The sequence below is a fragment of the Sinocyclocheilus anshuiensis genome, unplaced genomic scaffold (assembly GCF_001515605.1).
Source record: "Sinocyclocheilus anshuiensis isolate Anshui unplaced genomic scaffold, SAMN03320099.WGS_v1.1 scaffold260, whole genome shotgun sequence".
NCBI lineage: Eukaryota > Metazoa > Chordata > Actinopteri > Cypriniformes > Cyprinidae > Sinocyclocheilus > Sinocyclocheilus anshuiensis.
The window spans coordinates 1,380,866-1,402,121 of NW_015557134.1; the positions used below are offsets into that span (position 1 = coordinate 1,380,866).

Sequence of the window (21,256 nt, forward strand, 5' to 3'; positions counted from 1 at the left end):
ACTCAGTCTTTCCACATTAGAGCCTTTTTTAGAACGTAGTATCACATAATTTTTTACCTTGATATGGTCTAAAAAAAGATCAGATAATCAGATTTGACCCACATATGAGATTGAACCTTAATTAGTCTGTCTAAAGAGTTCCCAGCAACATTTTTTTTAGCTTGTCTATAAGAAAGAGTTGTTAACAGAGCTGAACTTTATCCACATGTCAGTGCTTGTTCAGAAAAACATGATCACTTAGATCAGTGTTTCTCAACCCTGGTCCTGGGCCCCCAGCACTGCACATTTTGTGTGTCTCCCTAATCAAACACACCTGATTCAACTCATTAGCTCATTAAAAGAAACTCCAGGACCTGAAGGGACCAGATAAGGGAGACATACAAAATGTGCAGTGTTGGGGGGCGCTCAGGACCAGGGTTGAGAAACACTGACTTAGATCATCAATGCAGGTCCATTCACAACATAAGATAAAGATAAACCTGTCGGGATGGATGCCTGATGCGTATCCCTCCCTGCCAGCGTTCCATGGAATGTCCCACGTCTGACTGACAGCTTGTGTGTGTGTGTGTGTTTAGAGGTCATGTGCTACTGTAACTACTGTAGGAGTATGCGTGTGTGTGTGCTGAGGTGGGAGGGGCATACAGCGTAGAAACAAGCAGTTTCAGCATTTCTGACACACTTTGCACCGTCACTGCTGAAGCACTGGGCTGTAACTCTAACTGTGGTACAAGAGCCAGAATGAGCCAGCTACACCTGCTAGGACCATCTTGAAAATATACTTGAAGTTAGTCATACACGCTCTAAACAGACCGACATCATGGGGGGATCCCAAAGCAAGAAGGGCAATGGGACAAACTCCATAAAACAGCAGAGCATTAGCATGTAAGGTGGGAGGGGCATACAGCGTAGAAACAAGCAGTGTTTCAGCATTTCTGACACACTTTGCACCGTCACTGCTGAAGCACTGGGCTGTAACTCTAACTGTGGTACAAGAGCCAGAATGAGCCAGCTACACCTGCTAGGACCATCTTGAAAATATACTTGAAGTTAGTCATACACGCTCTAAACAGACCGACATCATGGGGGGATCCCAAAGCAAGAAGGGCAATGGGACAAACTCCATAAAACAGCAGAGCATTAGCATGTAAGTTTGACTTTTATTACATGTTTTAACTTCATACGATAGATGTCATGCTATTTTGATATTCTGTATGCACTTAACGTCTATGACGTCTATTATTATGCATAATCATGTAAATGTGCAGTAAAACTGTTAATCTTGTACCTGTTCATACTAGAGACATGTCAGTGTTATTGTGTCATATGCGTTGTGTTTGCTAACACTTCCCGGTGTATGGTGTGTGACCGCAAAGGTGTGGCCATCATGCTGGTGAACTTTCTCGTGGATTCAAATGAAGTTTGGGAACTGAAAGGGTTAAAAAAGTGCCTTTTCTATGGTGGTTTTGCATAAATCATTCAAGCTTCAATCATAGACTTTTTTTTAGAACTGTTTCAATGAATCATCTTCATGTAACGCAATGCTTTGCTAAAATCAAACCCCGGTTCTTGTGTAAATAACCCCACGCCTTTTAGGTACACTGACAAGTTTCAGGCCTTTTGCAGTCTAGTAGCCTATTTGAACATCTTTTATTTAGCGAGGCGTTACTGTAAGTGCGATAATATGGCATGACAGAGTGTTTTTGGAAAGTATATCTTTAATGGTATCATGCTCACAGAATTTGTTTATATCTTAAAGGGCATCCATAAACCTTATGACTGATTGCATCACCATCTGTAGTGGGTTGTAAAGGTGTACAAATGACACGTCAGCTAGTCTTGAGGGTTAGATTAGGTCCTTAACTCATACTGAATGCCATTTTCCATCCTTTGGTAAGCTCGATTTGACATGTGGCATAATTTGTGTAGCTTATTTTCATATTCAAATGTACTGATGATTCATAACCTCTTCAGGTTCAAGTTGTAGTGCACTAAACTGCACGATGTGTAGCGTTTGTGGGAAATTCTCCTTAGTTCGTTGAGTTTGTGTTTAATAAATTGCATTGGAATCAGAAAATCTGACACATGACGCATCTGATTAGGTCCAATTTGCGGGAAATTTTTATGGCAGATCATGACTGAAAGTTTTTTCATTACTTGCAAGGTTTTCATTCTGTGCAGTGCTTGTTGTACAAACGCAGACCCTAAAATAGCTCTTCCATGCTGGTAGCACTTCTTAGAAGGACACTTTAATCAATGTTTCCATTTTCCCAGAGTGCAGGTCAAAATGTCAGTCGTTGTTTATAACTGGGTCATTTTGAAGCTTAAGTTTTAGAAAGACAGAACTGTGTGTTCAAACAAACATTCCTTTCTTCTTAAATGTGTTGCTAATAAGGAGGTCGTCTGATGAATGTTTGTTTCTGTTTTGAGAGGGTCGAGGGGTGGAGGAATTGCTTGGGGTTTTGGGTCAGAGGGTCAGTGCTGAAGTGAAATTCTGCATTCATGCATGTGATTAAGGCTGTTCATATGGACAATCGCATACTTGTGTTGAGTTTCTCTGTTGTGATGTATTACGTCAAGTGTGCTAGAGCGTGATGACACATACAGTGGGAGTAACAGTGACATGCCTCAGAAAAACTTTGATGGAATTAAAAAGTACAAAATAAAGATGATTATGAAAGCATGGAGTTCATGTATTAAAGTTTACCAATATATACACTAATGTTCAAAAGTTTGGGGTTAGTAAGATTTTTAAAGCTTTTTTTAATGTCTCTTATGCTCACCAAAGCTCAATTTATATGTTTAAAAATACAGTTAAGACAATAATATTGTGAAATATTATTGAAATGTAAAATAACAGTTTTCTGTTTGAATATATTTTAAATTGTAATTTATTCCTGTGATGTTAAGATGAATTTTCAGCATCATTACTCCAGTCTTCAGTGTCACATGATCCTTTAAAAATCATTCAGATATACAGATTTGCTGCTCAAGAGAAAACAGTTGTGCCGCACCATAAACGTTTAAACTCAGATGCATACATGCTATGATTTTATAATATATTGAAGCATGACCCTTAAATAAAAATCTGCTTGCATATTCCTCCATTTGACCAGCAGATGTGGCCAGTGTGCTGTCTTTTCAGCAGCTCAAAATATTTTCAGAAATGATTGGTTCAAAACTTTTTGGTTAGATACTTTATTTATTTTTAAAGTCAGAATTACCCCTACTTTAGCTTTTTTTTTCTTTTGTAATTTCTATGCTCCTAGCTATAGTTTGAAAAAAAAAATGAGACAAATTATCTAAAAATCCAAAATACTTCTTTACAATTTCTGTGATGGTGTTGGCATATCATTATTATAACAGAAAATGTAAGAACAATTATTGTTATCATTATTTTAAAACACACACACACACACACACACAATTCCCTAAACAATAGCTGCTTTTCCACTGTCGGGCAAGTCCGAGCCAGTGTTTTCAACAGGCCGGACAGGGCTAAAAGCCTCGGACCTGTAGCACTGAGCCCAAAATCTTGATCAAAAATTGACCTAATTTTGGGTTATTTTCAAAATGGAAATGATTGAAAACCAATGTCTGGTAATGTTAAGACATTTTTTTTTTTGTCCCATTTTTCAACAATCATTTTGCTAAACATACATATATCGATTCAAGTTTGAAGTTGATAGTTGATATATGATTGAAGATTGAAGTTGATATAGTTCCCTTTAAATGCACTCATTGTAGTTTTAAAAGTGGTTCAGTTTTTCTCCACAAGGTGGCTCTGTGACTTTAGACTAACTCCTCATGAGGGAAGAGGTTGGTTTTAACTGCTATGGCAGTGTTTATTATTGTTTTATCTAGCAAACTCACTCCAAAATTATAAAGAATATTTAAGTCTATTAAAATTTCAGTACTTTGTCATATTTTTCAACTTCGCATCTTCCTTGATTATTAGCACCCAACAGTCTGGCTAAATAATTTCAATAATTCAAATTGTTAAAAAATATTGCCAATGTTTCTCTTATGCTCGTTTATATCGTAGTAAACTGATAATGTTTGATCACAATCTAACCAAAATCTCACATTAATCATAGGAAGGGAGTTGTTTTTGGACAGCTGTTCCCCCTGTCTTGTGACTCCAGTAAAAATAACAATGATTATTGCTCGGCTACAAATAGACTGGATCTCTACATGGCTTTATATAGATTAAGTAACACATAAAGCCTATCGGTATTGGAGAGGTGACTATTTATTGGCCATGTTCCAGTCTTTTCTGGAAATGTGAAGTGTTTGTTTAGCTGATTGCTCTATTTGTGGCTCCCGTTAGTACACAATGGAGTGCAGCCATGTGAAGATGTGTTGTTCTGGAGGCATGAGCTCCGTTCTGACACAAATGACCATAATATTACTATTTCTCACATCAGTGAAGATTTGTTATGTAAGATGGCTCTGCTCCCTTTATTCATGTGCTTTTGCCTCAGTCTAGTTCTGGCTGCCTGTTATTATCACATCTCTTTTACAGATCGAATAATTCCTTCAAGGCTAAATAAATAGGCGGGAATTGCTTCTTGAATGCATTCTTCCATATAAGATGCTTTTTTTTTTCAAATGTTCTCGAAACATAGCCTATTTCAAATCCAGCAGTTGAATCATTTTGTGATGAGTTAGAGTAATAATTAAGAGTATAAGTCTCCCTAGTAGCAGATGTCATCATTCATACTCAACCAAGATTGGATGCTGAGAGCTTATGAGATATCGTGCTGAGCCTGGCACTGAACACAGGAATATGATGCTCTGAAGGTTGTCGGAGAGTGTCATTGTTATGATGTGTTAAGCCGTAACAGCTGTGTCCAGGAAATAAAGTAGCCTGAACAAAAAATAGCAAGTGTTGATTGGTCAAATTCCCCTTAACGTTTTTGCAGTAATCATATCACATAGTTTAAATGAAAGCCTTTTTGGGTCGCTTCTGATTTCCGTATCAAAGGTAGTTCAACAAAGCAACACTTTAAATGATTAGATTCCCATGTTTTGGTATCTTAGCTCAGTTCCTTTCAAGTATGTTATCAAGATTTCGAAACAGTACATTTGGGTTTGGTGGAAATGGCTTTCAAAAAGCAGAGCTTCTCTTGACAAACAAATGTAAAACTCACTATACCTTCATTCTCTAAATTAGTGCTGAGTGCCGCCCAGGTTACACCCAGATCTCAGAACGAACTGATTGAAATTTTTCACATTTTTCATCTCTCTCCTTTGTGACAAACAGGGGAGTTTTGTCTTTCTTGAAGTCCCAATCGTGGTGGTTCAGTCACAGGCTGTTGGGTGGATCTAAACACAGAGCTTCAACGGCTTCAATCTGTTCAATTCTCCAAATGTGGAATCTGTAATTAGAAGCACAGATGCACCCTCACCTTGAACCAAAATTATCTGAGAAACCATCATATTTAGGCTGTTTGGGTTGCTCAGCGTCTGGTAACGGGAAATGTTCTGAGAAGTGTGCCCAGTCATTGTTTTGGGGAAAGAAAGCAACGTTTCTTTCTGAGAAGCACTCTCTTCAGTGGCCTGTTTTGTCTTTTATGTTGTGTGTTTTCTTTTATTCCGGCTTCTGTTGTGTCTCTTGACAAGTTTTCCACGTGTGTTTGAAATGTGAGACCTCCTCGTGCAGTCCTCCTCAACTTGCATAATGGAATCTTAGCCTCATATCCTGAGCATGTGGTATTAAAATAGGGTGACCATACGTGCCATTTTCCCAGGACGCGACCTGGCCAGGATTTCTATATTGCCTAAAATATCTATGTTTTTTTTTTTTGCGTGTGCAGACCGATCGGTGTATGACATCAAAATACCTCAAGAGCATTTTGAAAGCATAAGGAACCGTCTGTATGGTACACCGATCGGTCTGCACATGTAAACAAAGCCAAAACCTAGATATTTTAGGCAATATAGAAATCCTGGCCAGGTCGCGTCCTGGGAAAATGGCACATATGGTCACTCTAATTAAAACCTCCCAAAACGCTCCATAACATATATGGGTGGTCTTTTATAAGGAAAAGTCTCCACCAATGGAAAAAAAAACTTTAATTTCTTTCATTTTCCAATTTCTTCACCAAAACATCATACATTCATTTACATACAAATGAAAATAACATGGCTCTAAGAAATCCCAAGCCTTGAAAGAAGATGTGTTAATTTCACAATTAGCATTAGGAAGCAGTTCTGCCAATATCATAAAGGCACATTTAACTGTGTCTCACGGAATGAATTCTGCCTGAAATATCTGCAGACCTCTGATGTGGAATGACCCATCTTCTCCATGGAGATCAGTTATATAAGTTACCCCGAGCCTTTAAGGGACATCTGCTTTTCATGGTCTAATAGAGGTTTCATAAAGATTTTAGTTCAGTGTCTTTGCACTCACACCAACATTGCTCAGGACATTTTGTCAAAGCTCAAACACGTTACGGCATTGAGAACTGTTGCTCTGGTTGTGTGGGTAGACTTTGTGATGGCAACGACCAACAACACGGCCTCACTGGGGTTGTATTTTTAGACTTGACAGTGATCAAAGGATGTGGTTGTGGTGCAGAATGGAGATACTTGGTGCAGTATCCATCAACTAAATCCTTAAGCACTGCATTATCCTGATTAAGATTATACAATGTGCACACCGAAAGTACTTAGGTCGTGTTATAAGTGTTTTATTTTTCAAGGCAAGCTCATGACTTAGTTTTGTATAGATACTGCAGAGGTCTTGTGGTCTTGTTCCCAATGGAAAAGGATGTTGGTTTGAGTGCAAATTAGCCATGGGAACGTTGACATCCCCGGGCGATCTGCTGAGGCATTCTAAACAGGTAACAATGTGAAAGGACAAGTGAGAGAACAGGTTTTACTGGTTGCGAGCTGGAGCTCAAGGCTAGAGGTGGTTAATGGAAAAAAGACAGAGGAGGAGCTCAGCCCTGCATTCCACAGTCTCCCTACCGAAACCACAGAGCCCCCCTCTCCCTTCTCTTCAGCCTCGGTTTGTGTTCCCTTCTTCTGCTTTTCATGAGAGAGGCAGTTCTGCTTGGGAAGGAAGCTACCATTCCTACACAACGGGGGATGCCGAATCAGCTGGACCAGAGATACAGGCACTCTCTTTTCTCCTCCCCCCATTAATTTATTCTCAATAGTATGATCCTGAAAAGGAGGGGTGGACGGTGGAGTTATCTGGCAGCCAGCTGATCTTTGCTGTGGGGAAAAGAGGCAACTGCAAACTCTTCGTTACTCAGCTGCACCGAGATAGAGGAAGCTGCGAGAAAACATCAACAGTCGCGTGAGAGGAAGGAAGCAGCTAAGCTTTTGAGACGAAAACATGAAGCTCGACTTCAAGACCACGTGAAGCATTGCCTACCACTGAGGAAAAACATCTGCAAGACAGGAGGAGAGAAAAAGAAGCAAGGGGAGACTGACTCACTTGTTTGGATTCGCCCACAAGGTGTTCCTGTAGACGCTTGGCGTGTCACCAGCAAGAGGTCAAAGATGTCTTGGCTATCACCAGTGCAGTGGGCCAAATGGACCTGGTCGGCCGTTAGAGGAGGAGGGGAGGAAGAAGGTGAGACTGATTTGGGGATGAACGACGAAGCCCTCACGGAAGAGGTGCGAGAGGCTATGCAAAGAGATCAAGAGGACGACGAAAGGTCTCATGGCTGCAGGCAAGTTTAGAACCTTGTGAACTCCATAGCTTGAGCAAGAAAATGAGGATGTGAAGTTGGGGTTTCAGGTTGCTTTTGAGAAAGGAAGTGTGGGATATCTGTTATTTACTATGCTCATTAGTTCTTTTCTTAAATCAAGTCCTTACCTTGAAACATCAAGCAGTAGAGGCCAACCTTAGAAAAACTACCTCCAGAGCCACCTGTTTGAGTCAGATGATGGTGTTAACTGTTCTGAATGTTGTGCAGACAGCCATGGCTTAGCAGTCAGCCACATGGATCAAAGCAGTCAGAGATCAGAGGCTCTGAATGTCGATGTCTGTTGGTGCTGTAGTCACAGTTGGGGAAAGTGGCGTGTACACGTTTGTTCATCTATATGTGTGTTCTTGGTGTGTTTGTGGGTGCTTTCAACTTCATTGGGGGATTTCCTTAGGAAGTGTGCATGGCTCAGGGTTTAGCTGTTAGTCTAATGTGTCCCAGTGCTCAGATAAAGATCAGAATTCAACCGTTCTCCTCTCCCAACCCCCCAATTGTGACACGGCTAATTTCCTTGCCCATAGATAACACTGTCTTTCCCAGCACGGTTTTCTTTTGTTAAAAAGAAGGCATTTATTTGTCTATTACTCTGCTTCATTATTAGTCGATGCTATGAATAGCATTAATAGTGCTATTACTTATAGTTAGGGTTGAAGATTTGAAGAAATCCTTGTCCCCCACACCTTTGTGCGACAGACATGCTGTTTTTTGAGGAGAGATGTTAAGCTTAACCCTAACCTTATTTTTAAAGACTTGAATGCAAAAATGTAGTTTATCTCCGTTTTTGTTTATGTAATAATAGTTCATATGTGTCATCTAGGCTAAAAGTTTTTGCTTTCTTTTCCCTAAGCCGTGTTGTTGACATCCTGTCTATGTGCCGTTGTTGAGCTGTCTGCTAACATTCCTTTCCTGGAAGAATGCTTTCTTTCCTAACGTCTCACAGCCTGAGAGACCGCCACAAATTAATCACTACACAGACCTGAACAATGGCCCAAAAGAGTGGCAGGATCATGAAAGTTGTAAATATACTTAGAAAAACACACAGTAAGCCACCCACACATTCTGTAGAGAGCTATTCATTTCTTTGGAGCTCAGTGTGAGTCAGTACAAGCAGCATGAGTTGTGCAGGCAGGGATTTTATGAAAAACACAGTGATTTTAGGGTTTGAGTTGGGTTTGTAAAACTTGTTCTAAACCTTTTAATAACACTTTATAGCATAAGTTCCTCTATGTTCTTGTCTGTTGTGTTTGTTTGCTGGACTAGTAATGATTACTTCCCTAACGGTATTATGGGGCTGCAGGTGGCCTAGTGCAACAAGGCTGGGCAGTTCTCCCAGACTTGGGGACTGATTTTGCACACTCTCACACACACAATAAATGAACAATTCTTCCCTTTCAGCTCAGGCTCATGACCATTATGCTCTGTTGTGAGTGTAAAAAGGATAGTTCACCTAAAAATGTAAATGTTGTCTACATGTCTATAAAAGAACACATGTTAGGAAACTGTAGCAGTTGCCTTTTTCCATTAAATTACAATGAATGGGTCCTAAGAAGTTTTAAGAAGTCATATGTTAAAAGCTGAAATTTAAGTCATCATTCCCTTAACTTAAAAAGCACATGGGTCATCTGGTCTGCTTTTGTGACACTTTTATGTCCTTTCTGAAACTGAAGCCTAATTGCATAATGCTTCTTTTGTTTTCCATGGAAGAAATAAGGTCATATAGGTTTGGAACAACGTGAGGATGAGTAAGTAATTTTCCAGGAGAATGTTTGGGTGAACTATTCCTTTAAAGCTCTTCAGTGTTACCTCACACAAACCATCAAAGCAGACCTGATAAACCACAATATGCATAAAGTATTGGCATCACAGCTGGGATACATTGTTATTATTTAATGCGGACATGATGTGCTCAGTTCAGTTTCGTTTCACCCAAGGCTAAACCTTTAAGCCAAATGCGCAAAATGTTTGATTAAATATTGATGTCATTTGATGATCTGATGAGTTTGTATGTTTTTTATACTGATCACTCCTGATCCAAGATCTGCATTATCCATCTGATTTAAATCAAGCTGTGCCAAATAACCATGGCAGTGTCCTTTTGTCGAAGTACTAACCACAGAGTTCTCTTCACTTTCCATCAGTTCAGACTCAGAGGGCCAATTTGAGACACCTGAAGCTGAGACGCCTGTCCATCAGCCATATAAAGAACCACCAGCACTGGATCAACCAATCACAGAGAGCACAGGTAAAAGAAGACCTCAAGAAAAGAGAGTCATAGATACCGACAGTAGATGCCACAGAGCACCTGTCACTGCATGTGCTTCTATTCTTCTCATGCAATGTGATGTTGCCATGGCAACAAAAGGAAAGTATGTCTCTATGTGGTTATGTGTGTATATGTATATGTGTGATCTTTTAGTGTCACTTGAAAGCAATATATTGTAGGTAGCATTTCTTGTCATTCCTAAGTAGTATTGGGAACATAGGCATAGTGGAGCAGGCACATTATAAATTATACTTTATCTAATAAATCAGCTTGGGTCATGAATATTAATTAGATAGCAATGTTAGTGCACCTGATTTGCTGGAAGGCAGGTAAATGGGCAAAGATTTATTTTGTTTGATTGATTTATCATTTCATTTAAACCATCCATCAAAACAAAGAAAGTTCTCCCTTATAATCAAGTGCAAACATTACAAACATTTTTAGCATTGGTTTGACTGAATCATTAAAATGACTGTTTTAAAAGAACAATTGCAAATGCAAATTGGGTACTATTCATATAAGGCCTTACTGTCTTCAACAATAATTATATATATGATAATAAAAATAATGATTTTGACAAGCACATAGATTCATATTCCAGTTCCTTATCCAGAACAGTTTCCTTTACTTAAAAGCTTGCATTGTTTTCTTAATTTTCCTCTCTGCCATCAGACACGTGTCCAAATTCAGGGGACTGTACCATATCACTAACTCAAAACAGCTGCACTTCCCCAGACTTTTTTGAGGAATTTATCTGCCCATTAGAATCTCATAAACGCTCTAAAATTTGACTTGTCACTACCGTTAAGTGAATGCATGAAAACACATGCTACTATTGTTTTTCATCTAAAGCTCTGATGAAGTCTTCCAGTGGTTTCATAGGTGAGGATGAAAAAGTTTCTGTGTTTCCACTGCAAAGATTCAAAGGCATCAATGCATTTTGACCTCAGCCTGATTTTAAACAGTGCAGACAGTATTAGTTACATTTTTGTAATTGAGTGGAGGAGGTTGGAAAATAGGGGTTTGGGTAAAGAGAGGCCCCTGACCCAGTGTGGGAAAAGTGCACAGCTTGGAATTCAGGAGTTTGGAACTGAACAAAAGCGCCTGCTCCTCTCAGAGCACGTTTATCAATGGACAAGGTCAAAGGCTCACAGCAAAGAACATCATGTGATTTAGTTCTTTGCTCTAAATGCCACACACAGACACTCTACAACACACATTTGCAGTCACTGAAACTGCGCTAGGCTTGCTAGCTAGTTTATTCACAATTACATTTTTCTCTTGGTTCCCTTCCTAACCCTAATCTCTGGAAGCTTGATTGTTATACCTCACATGAATAAATGCTTTAAAAATTTTAACTTTTTCAGTGAGTTTTGTGATTTCTCAGCATGCTTTAGGCTAATAGAGGAAGCTTTTCCAAGCCTACGTGTCATGGTTTGGATTGCTTGAGCAGACAGACAGTAAAAGTCTGGCTCTAGCAGAGCACAATTTCAGTTTCCAGTTTCCACCACAGACATCCTCATCCTCACAGCTATACAGATATACGCCAGTGCTGTGCCGTCTGGAACACACATTTTCATGGCTAGCAGTGCTTTAGCCAGAATTTGTGGTTATGTAAACACAAGCCTTATTGTGTTGTCTCCACCGCAGGCACTAAATCCTGCTGCACCTTCAGTGTAAAGTCAGATATAAACTCTTGCTGACATCTGTTGTTTTTTGACGTCAGAGTATATTACTAAAAAATAAATGTTCATTATTTACTGTATAATTGCCTTTTTTACTCTAGAACAAGCTTGGTCATGTACAGTCTCATTTTTATGGCTGTTGTGTGCTGTATCTTTAAGACGGAACTGACTAATATGTTGTGACAGCATTATGCATTTTCCTGGGATGAGTGTTCTTATTATTTTAGAAATTAGCTTACAGTATGAATTTTAAGGAGGAGCCTTGACCTCTGGAAGTGATGACAAGAGCAGTCACACTTTAAAAGTGCTGATCAGAGTGTTTTTGTGTCCTCTGACAAGGGCTGTCTGCTATCTCATTTAACACTGAAGGACAGTGTAGTACCAGATGTGTACAAAAAGACAGAAAGAGGAAGAGAAATCTAGAACTTGGCAAAATCAGGAGAAAGACTGGGCATGGGCATTGGAGAGGACTTATGGAAGGTCTGTGAGTGAAATATTGTCATTACAATGCTGAAGGCTGAAGTTGTTTTAATTTCATACACATAACGCTATAGTTCCCTAAAATGATAGTTGGTAAAACTCAAGTTCCTCTTTTTGGATGTCCAGTAGAAACCACTGTGTTACAGTTAAAACGTTAGGCTACTAGCCTAAAAGTTGTAATTGTTTATGTGATTTTCACATTATGTTACCTTAGAACAGTGCTAAGAACTTTTTACAGGTCAAATCTTTGGTTAAGTGCCTTAAAGCCGGGCTCACACTGTGCGATTTTTAAAAGTCCTTTAGGATTGTACTTGTCAGACTGTACGGACATGATGATCATGTCACACTATGGGATCTCAGTTGTCATTAATGTCAGACTGTACGACAGTCAAGACGCGTTAAAAACGAGTGCGCGCATAAAAACTTGTCCAGAGTTCTACATTATCAACCCATACATGTTCAGCGACCGCGAGCTGCATTGCACACGGGGCTGTAATGTTGGCTATCATTAAAAAAGTATATGAATGGCGGCAATACCGGCATTTAAGAAGAATAGTCCAAGCAGCACTACACACCCACATGAAAACAGCAGCACAACTGGTGTTTATCATAGCAGAGGCGGCGTATCATATGAATTCCGTGAGCGGAGGACAAGAGGGCCAGAGTTTATGCAGTTGGAAGAAATCTCTAGCATTAATTCTGATCATGACTTGTCTTGAAAAACAAAGACAGTTTGACGTTCATCGTAGGAGAAGTTACACTGCAGGACTGTGTGCCAAATCTTCTGACACTGCCAGAATTTCGTCAGAGGTCAAATTTGATCGCAATGGCTGCGAATCGGCTGTCGGTGAACATGTCAAACCAGCGATCAAAGACTACAGATTTTAGCCTAGGATTCTAGGAATCTTTTAGGATTTTCCCAGGCCAAAATCGCACCGTGTGAGCCGGGCTTTACTTAAGAGTACAATAGTTAAGACTCATGGCTTAGTCCTTGTGGGGATCAAACCTGCAACCCTTCCAGTTACCACACCTGAGCCTTAACCACTACAGAATATCCCTCAAACAAACTCAAACGCATGTCGTGTTGGAGCACTAACTGAATTCACAATTCACAAATTCAACTGTGAGAAACGGTCTCCTCATCACTGGACATGTTCTTTCTTGCATGTAAATATTTTGAACAGATAACAGCTAGTATTTCTTAAAGCTGTCTCAATCAGAGGTCAGAGCGAAGTCATACATCTCATTTATAAATAGACTGTCTCTTAGCAACAGGCTATTGCATCAAAACTCAGTGATGACTGCCAGCAGGACTACTTGTCAATGGAAAGTGTTTCAAAATGGCTACTTTAAAACTACTGACATAATTTCACACATCTTGTTTCATTCTTGAACATCTAGAATTGCTACAGTTGATGAGGCAGTTTTTCTTCATATCATGGCAGAAAAGAGCCAGTCTTCTTTCCAGTACATCCAAAATGGGTGTGTTGAAACATCTAGCCTACATTTATGTTTGATTGTTGCTTGAAGTTCTGCTGTTAAGTTTTTATGCCTGTTGGAGACAGGGAAGAGAAGACTATTGTTCAGCTCTTAGCATCCTGAGCGAAGCATTTCCTTCCTTTTCTGTTGTAAGGAAGTCTGTTCTTCAAATGTCCTCCATAGGTTGAACAATAGAGCATACTGTATGTGCTCTAAGAACATATGAAAAGTAAAAACACCCTGAAATAACAAAAAAAAAATAGTATTAGATGAATATACTGCAGTATTCTGTAACATACTATTGCATTCATGTTTTTCAATAGGATAATTCTATACATTTTGTAGACCATAGACAAATAATTACCTCTTCTACTCTTGACAGGTTTCCCAGAAGTAAATCAGTTGACCTCCATCACAACCAAAACCCAGAACCTGACCCTGGAAGAGAGCTTTCCTGAGGATGCACCTGCCCCAGTGGTGCAGCAGAGCAGTGTGGACCCAAACCCAACCCTGAAACTCAGGAACCAGCCTTCCTCTGCTGACATGGATGTGGACCAACCCGATCCTGCTGAAGCAGAAACAACAGATGAGACCAACACCTGCAATGGTCACATTGAAGAGCCATCCTCCAAACCACAGACCAAGTCCCTCAAGCCTAGACCTCCTTCCCTCAAGGTGAAGGCCCCACGGAATTGTGTAGACCCCAACGAGGTGGATGACGATCCTCCGATACTTCCAAAGGGGAGCTACAACTTTGACCCTGATCAGTTTGATGATGCCATAAATCCATTCGCTACCAGAGGGTCCAAGTTGCAGAACTCTCTGCCTGCCAATGCCAGTATTCCTAAATCAGAGTTGACGGATGAAATGCCTGCTCAGCCAGTAATGTTGGAATTTGGACTTGATGATGCCGAAGCAAAGAGACCTCCACCCAAGAAGTCTGGAAAGAAGACAAGCAGCAAACTGAGTACTCCAAAAAAACAAAGACCAAAAGCTGCAGAAACAGCAGCTCCACCACCAGAGACATCATCAGAACAAGACCAACCGCCATCTGAGGACGTGGCTCCCATGAACGTTGATGATATTCCTATTCCTAAAAAATCCTACAACTTTGACCCAAGTCAGTGGGATGATCCCAACTTTAATCCTTTTGGTGGGAACAGTAAACTTAGTAACTTGCCAACACTTCCTGAAGGGTCATATAATTTTGACCCTGATAACTTTGATGACTCTATTGATCCTTTTAAGCCATCAAAGACCTTAGGTGGAAGTGACACGATAAAACCAACGATGGAGAAGCTTACAGACAAACACAAACCAGAAGGATCTGTGGAGCAGCGGAAGGAAGCAGGACAGTCTCCGAAGAAAAACAAAGAGAGGATCATCACGTGAGTGGCAGATAATGCTAGACAGGGAGATAAAAAGTATGTTGTGTGTTCCATCAGTGGCTTTCTTTTGCATCTGTATCTAGATGTTGTGCATAAAATAAGCAAAAAGAAGCGATTTTCACCTACTGAACATTATCAGGCACACCTTTTGTTTTTTACAGTTGGTATGCTACTCTTTCTTTCCAACATCTCAGTTGTTGTCTAATCATGCATCTTTCATGTGGCACAATCGTTTTTCATACGTAGTTTACAGTTGTAAAGTTTACAGTAGTCTTGTTTACACTGTCCCAGTGTATATAGTTCCCACTTTCCGCTAAACTATGGCATCCCCTCTACAAACTAACTCCTATTTGTTTGTGAAAGTCAGGAAGCTTAAAATCACTCCTACATGTTTTCTTCATGCTTCAATCTTGCCCTCTAATGTCTTATGGCACATCCCCTCTCCACGTCCCCTCCTCTCTGTGTGTGCTTCCTCCCTCCCCTGTCCCTTCCTCTCTCATACTGTCCTCAGGACCACTGAGCAAGTGCGGTTTCTCTGTATTCTATTGTAAGTATCCTCTCCTGCCCTCCTTTCCTGTACTTTTGTGGTTATCTCTTCTGTCCCATTGCATGTCATGAGCTCTGTTTAAGGCTGAACTGCCCTCTGGCTCCAAATCATGTACAGAATCAGTCCTCTAAATAAACTAGGGCAGAAGGTCTACTTATTTATTTCATTGTATTCTAACTGTCTGGCAGACAGAATTGATTTACTCCATGGGCATTTTGTAGTGATTTTCACATCTGACTCTCTCATGGTGGCCAATATACAGATGGTCACTTTACTAAACAGTGTTGTAAAGCACACATCAGTCTTTGGATTGTAAATATGTATTCTCAGTTTTTATTAATTTAAACAGTTTTTTTGTAGAATACAATGACTGTTGCTATTTCTGAGTGGTTAACCAGTGAGTTTTTCAAACTCTTTTAAAAACAGACTTGTTAGCCAAGGTATTGCTGCATAGCTTGTATAGCTTACATAGAATATAATGTGATTTACATGTTTTGAGGCTAATACAACAGTGGTCTTGTATTGGACACCTGCTGGCGTGGATGCAGCATCTCGTGAAAACCTAAAATTTTTGGTTACCGATGCCATTGTATAACTATCATTTATAACTACCATATTTGCAATCATATTTATCACCCATTAATTATTTATATTGCAAACTAAAAAAAAAGTATGATATTGATAAATAATGGGTTTATCGAGATCTGTATTGAGTATTATTTTGATTATGTGATCTCAACATGATGACCACTATGTAGAAAGTTAAACAGCTTTTTACAGGGCACTGATACGACTGGAGTTTTTATCTGATATTAGTGTACATAATTTTAAACAAATTTATCCATAAAAATGAAAAACAAAATATTTGCACTTTCAATCATACGTACAGAAACAGAAAAAACATGCTGAAATTATTTGTTTTCTTTGTTTTTAAAAGTTCACTTGAAAATGGTTCAAAAATAAAATGTGCATTATGCACTGACAAAATAATCTAAACAAGAACAAAATATAATCTAATGTTGTCCAATCAGCCACATCGATATGTCTTTCTGATACTATCGGTATTACTGCTATCACTACAATAGACTTTAAAGAGAGAAGTTCTTGCTAAAAGTTGTTTCAATGTTTCTTGCATATTCTGATTCTGTCAATATTCTTTTCTCCAGGAACTCATGTAAAGTAACGAAGTATGAGAATCAGTCCTTAGTCCTGGATGTCTGCAATCAGGTATCATTTCAATGCTGTCCAACAAATTGCCAATTGTGTGCATCTTGTTCTGTGTGGGCATGTATTTGCATCTGTGTGTGCGTTTGTGGGTATGTACATGACTGTGTAAGCATAACATAAGTATATATTATAAACAAAGCCTCTAGATTTGCTGTATTGTCTTGGATTTTGTGATTTCTGCAGTAACTCAGTAAACATCCTCCTCCTTGTTCCCTCACTCCTTTGTTCCCTCACTCCCTCCCTCATTCTTGTCTCTCGGAAAGCGTATCCCTCTCTGAACAAATCCTCCTCTTCAAATACACTGTGTGTATGTGCACAACACAAACTGAAACAGAATGCAGTTCCCAAAGCAGGTCTCCATGTCCGCCTGTTCTTTTGTCCCAGAGAGTTTGAGACTATGAGAAGAACAGAGTCTGAGGGGCTATGACAAATGTTTTAGACTGTTCAAATATTTGGCTTGTTCACAGCTGAACTGCAGTGCTATTTTGTATGCAGAAAAAAAAAATCTGTTTACCATCAGTGCAAAATCTGTGAAGTCAGCCTATGAACATTATAAATCAAGTCTATAACATTATTATCTACAGGAGAAAGACGAGCAGAAAGATCCAGCGTCTAAACTGCCCCACCGCGTCCATCACGCCACAGATGAGGAGAAGTTAGCCTCCACTGTCATGGGCCAGAAGGACGGGCCGGAGGATTTTTCAGACTGCACCAAAACAACCACCTCTACCAAGACTGCAGACGGTGAGGGCGGGGGAAGTTGTGGGCTTGTTACTTCTCAGTCTGCTCTATTGTAGCAGTGTTTATTCTCAGATAATAAATCAATAATCATTAGAGACTGGGGCAGTATGTCACTAATGAGGTTTAACAAGCACTGCTCTGTTAGATCGGACAGTTTGGGGGCATTGTTCAGACTCTTATGAATGGGAAACAGACTTACTTGCTCTACTTGCTTCTCTCTCTCCTTCAGGAAAAAAAGAACAGCTCTCTGTTCTGTTGGCATATTCATTTGCCCAGTAAACAAAAACAGACGGTCCTGTTATTCCCATTACATTTTAAATAGGATCTTTTGATCTACCAGAGAGCAATTAGGTTAGGCAAGATTGTGTTCTTTATGTAGTTGATGAAGTTGATGAGCAGTTAATATAGCAGTGTCATGGATGTTGAAAAAAATGGTCCTGGTTACCCTTTTTAAAGACAACGTGAAATCAAAAACACATATTATTCTAAAGAAAAAGATGTTTGTTGTCATAGTCTTTTATGAAAATGTAAATATATCATCTTCACAAACTAGTACTTTTTTATTTTGCTGCTGACGTCGTGTTTAAGGCTGCGCGTCGTGCGCGAGCGGGAAGCAAATAGGTAATATTAACCAATAAGATCATAGCATAGCCTTCACACGATCCAATCAAATCGCAGTGGATACAATGAAGTGCCGCCCTTCATGGGATGCCGCTGAATATTGATTTACCTAGAAATACATGACATTACAAAACGATAAATTCGTTGCGAATGTCGTTAAGGGGTTGTCTGTAGATAATACCCGAATGAGGACCTGTAATACCTGCATAAAGATATAAATATACGTCTTTTCTTTTCTTTGCTTTTCTTAAAACGTAATTATGTGTAGATAAATGCAGAAGAACTGAACGCAGCATAGCGTGTTTGGTCTGAATTCAAGTGTCCATTATTAGAGCCTGTGCTGCCCTCTATTGGCTACTTTATGAATTATTTTTATGTTATCTTAATTTTTAAGCCATAGAGAGACTGTTATAAACGGTTTAAATACTTTATTATACTGTTTAATCTTTTTAGAAATATTTATCCACTTGCAAAGTAACAGCAACAACTATTTATAAAATCGTAGGAAATGGTTCAAGCCAGTAATAATCTGCCTTTCTTTTCAATCAGATCTGCCAGTGGGCATAACAGACCAGTTTGATGAGAAGGACCTTTCCTCTCCTGTAAGTTCTGATTTGTTAGTGTCTATTAGATATGGCATATGATATTCATTCCTGCATATATGACTACCTTCAACACATGAATTCCTAGCAGAGGTGCCATTTATCTGCCTGACAGGGATTCATAATTATAAACCCATTAAGAGGATTATGATGTCCACAGGCCTTAATCTGCCCAAGGGCAAGCTAATAACTGGGTCAGAGGAAAGAGTGTAGTCATTGTTTCGTCTCATTGAAAAATGTGGTATTATGTATGTTACCATATAGTATTATAAGAACATAAAGTATAATAAATGTCTTTCAAAATGAAATAGTTCCTAAATCTTTTCTCTGATTGTGTTTATTCTGCAGAGTGAGAGTTTGTGTAAGAGTCAGACTCTGAGCTCTTCAGACAGTGAGACCATAGTGAAGATGAGTCCAGGGCTGGATTCAATTCCTCTCAGTGAGATAGATAAAGCAGCAGTGCTCACGCTGATCAGAGAAGAGGTAACGCCAACATCTGCCCGGTGTCTAAACTGTTTTAAATAAGCAGTCCCATTACAATGTATAATAGTACATGTAAACACATGGACTGTTTATAAAATTGTGTTTTTGCACCTGTAGATAATTGCTAAAGAGATAGAAGCCAATGAGTGGAAGAGGAAATATGAAGAGAGTAGACTGGAAGTTATTGAAATGAGGTACATGGGAGGAACCCTTCCCAGAATGCACCGGGGATGGTTTTATGCTCACACAAGTTTAATGCCCGCACAGTACAGTCCCAACAATGAAACATTCTAACATTATTTACTGATTTTTCCATAGGAAAATAGTGGATGAATATGAGAAGACGGTAGCTCAAATGATAGGTGAGTGATCTTCCTCTCAGAACTGTTTTAATAGAATTCTGAATATAATTTTTTAAAGGTTAAATGTTTTATGTCTGGCTTTTTTCCCAATACAGAAGATGAGCAGCGAAAGAACATTGGATCTCAGAAAAGCGTCCACCAGTTAACCTTGGAGAGAGATCAGGCCCTCGCAGACCTCAACTCAGTGGAGCGCTCGCTTTCCGACTTGTTCAGACGCTACGAAAACATGAAGACCGTTCTTGAGGGCTTTAAGAAGGCAAGATATCTTCTTTAATGTCTGAAATGCTGACTATAAATGATTCCTCTGGACATGCATTGATGTTCCTGCTGGTCTCTTGTCAGAATGAGGAAGTGCTAAAAAAGTGTGCTCAGGACTACCTCACACGCGTGAGGCAGGAGGAACAACGTTACCAGACCCTCAAAATCCACGCAGAGGAGAAACTTGACAAGTAAGAGCGATATACATCAGTTCTAATGTAACCTAATGTAATAATCGAATGTATTTTACTCTTATCGGTTGATCTCTGACCTGCATATGTTTTTTCAGAGCAAATGAGGAAATAGCTCAAGTGCGATCTAAGGCCAACGCAGAGAGCGTGGCACTGAACGCCAGCCTGAGAAAAGAGCAGATGAAGGCAGAGTCAATGGAGCGGGAGCTCGAACAGAAGGTAAACTCACACATTCACATGCAATATAACACATGCTGCAACATCAAATCGAGAAAACATTATTTAAATCCACATTATTATTTCCAGAATCAAGAGATTGAAGAGCTTTCTAAGATTTGTGATGAGCTCATTGCAAAACTGGGCACCACGGACTAAGAGGAAGGAGAATCTGCTTATATCGCCCTGTCTGAGCCAAACCCACCCTGACCAAGAATGCCACTAGATCTCCCATTGTTTTTTTTTTTTCATTTTTGGAAAGGAGTCACTTTTCCATGGGTCTGGCTCAGGCACTGGAAGAAACAAGATATGAGCTGAAGAATCAAATAAAAGAGTCCCAAATGTTTTTACAGATTCATAAAATGCTGATGTTGGACTTACACCTATATTTGGTGGTATAATGTTTCTTGAAGAGGGTGGGAAACACCACCCACATATTTGATTCTGATGTCATTTCTGCTGGCTGTTATGGCAGCTGTGTATGAGTGTTTGGGAGAGCCTCTGGGTGTGTGTTCAGATGTAAAAAAAAACAGACATGGGATGAGGGTCACTAGCCTTGTTCATAGTTTACATGATTGCACTGCTGCTATTTGTAATGGAGGGAGCAAATCATATTATTTACAACTTTTTAGTTACATTACTTGCTTTGAAAAGTACTGTAACCTGTTTAATTATTTGGCTATATATTATAGGTTCTGATATAAATTTGTGACCCTGGACCACAAAACCAGTCTTAAGTCGCTGGGGTATATTTGTAGCAATAGCCAAAAATACATTGTATGGGTCAAAATTATTGATTTTTCTTTTATGCCAAAAATCATTAGGATATTAAGTAAAGATCATGTTCCATGAAGATATTTTGTAAATGTTCTACTGTAAATATATTAAAACGTAATTTTTGATTAGTAATATGCATTGCTAAGAACTTAATTTGGACAACTTTAAAGTTTTCTTTAATATTTTCTCAATATTTAGATTTTTTGCACCCT

General features: G+C 39.3%; 1 protein-coding gene across 4 annotated transcripts; it reads left to right on the forward strand.

The window, feature by feature from the left end:
- The first annotated feature begins 407 nt into the window (after positions 1 to 407).
- On the forward strand, positions 408 to 21,026 carry LOC107678021 (transforming acidic coiled-coil-containing protein 1-like). Of its 4 annotated transcripts, none has more exons than XM_016473122.1 (14): positions 408 to 882; positions 9,863 to 9,966; positions 14,014 to 15,019; positions 15,531 to 15,566; positions 16,733 to 16,793; positions 17,378 to 17,537; positions 18,705 to 18,757; positions 19,106 to 19,240; positions 19,358 to 19,434; positions 19,559 to 19,602; positions 19,698 to 19,858; positions 19,945 to 20,051; positions 20,150 to 20,270; positions 20,358 to 21,026. In XM_016473122.1, the coding sequence occupies exons 1-14, from the start codon at positions 818 to 820 to the stop codon at positions 20,424 to 20,426; spliced, it is 2,199 nt and encodes a 732-aa protein (XP_016328608.1). In that variant the 5' UTR covers positions 408 to 817; the 3' UTR covers positions 20,427 to 21,026. The 4 variants fall into 4 exon arrangements, with proteins under 4 accessions (XP_016328608.1, XP_016328607.1, XP_016328604.1 ...); XM_016473121.1 differs by lacking the exon at positions 408 to 882 and adding an exon at positions 888 to 1,144; XM_016473118.1 differs by lacking the exon at positions 408 to 882 and adding an exon at positions 7,219 to 7,688.
- The last annotated feature ends 230 nt before the right edge of the window (positions 21,027 to 21,256 follow it).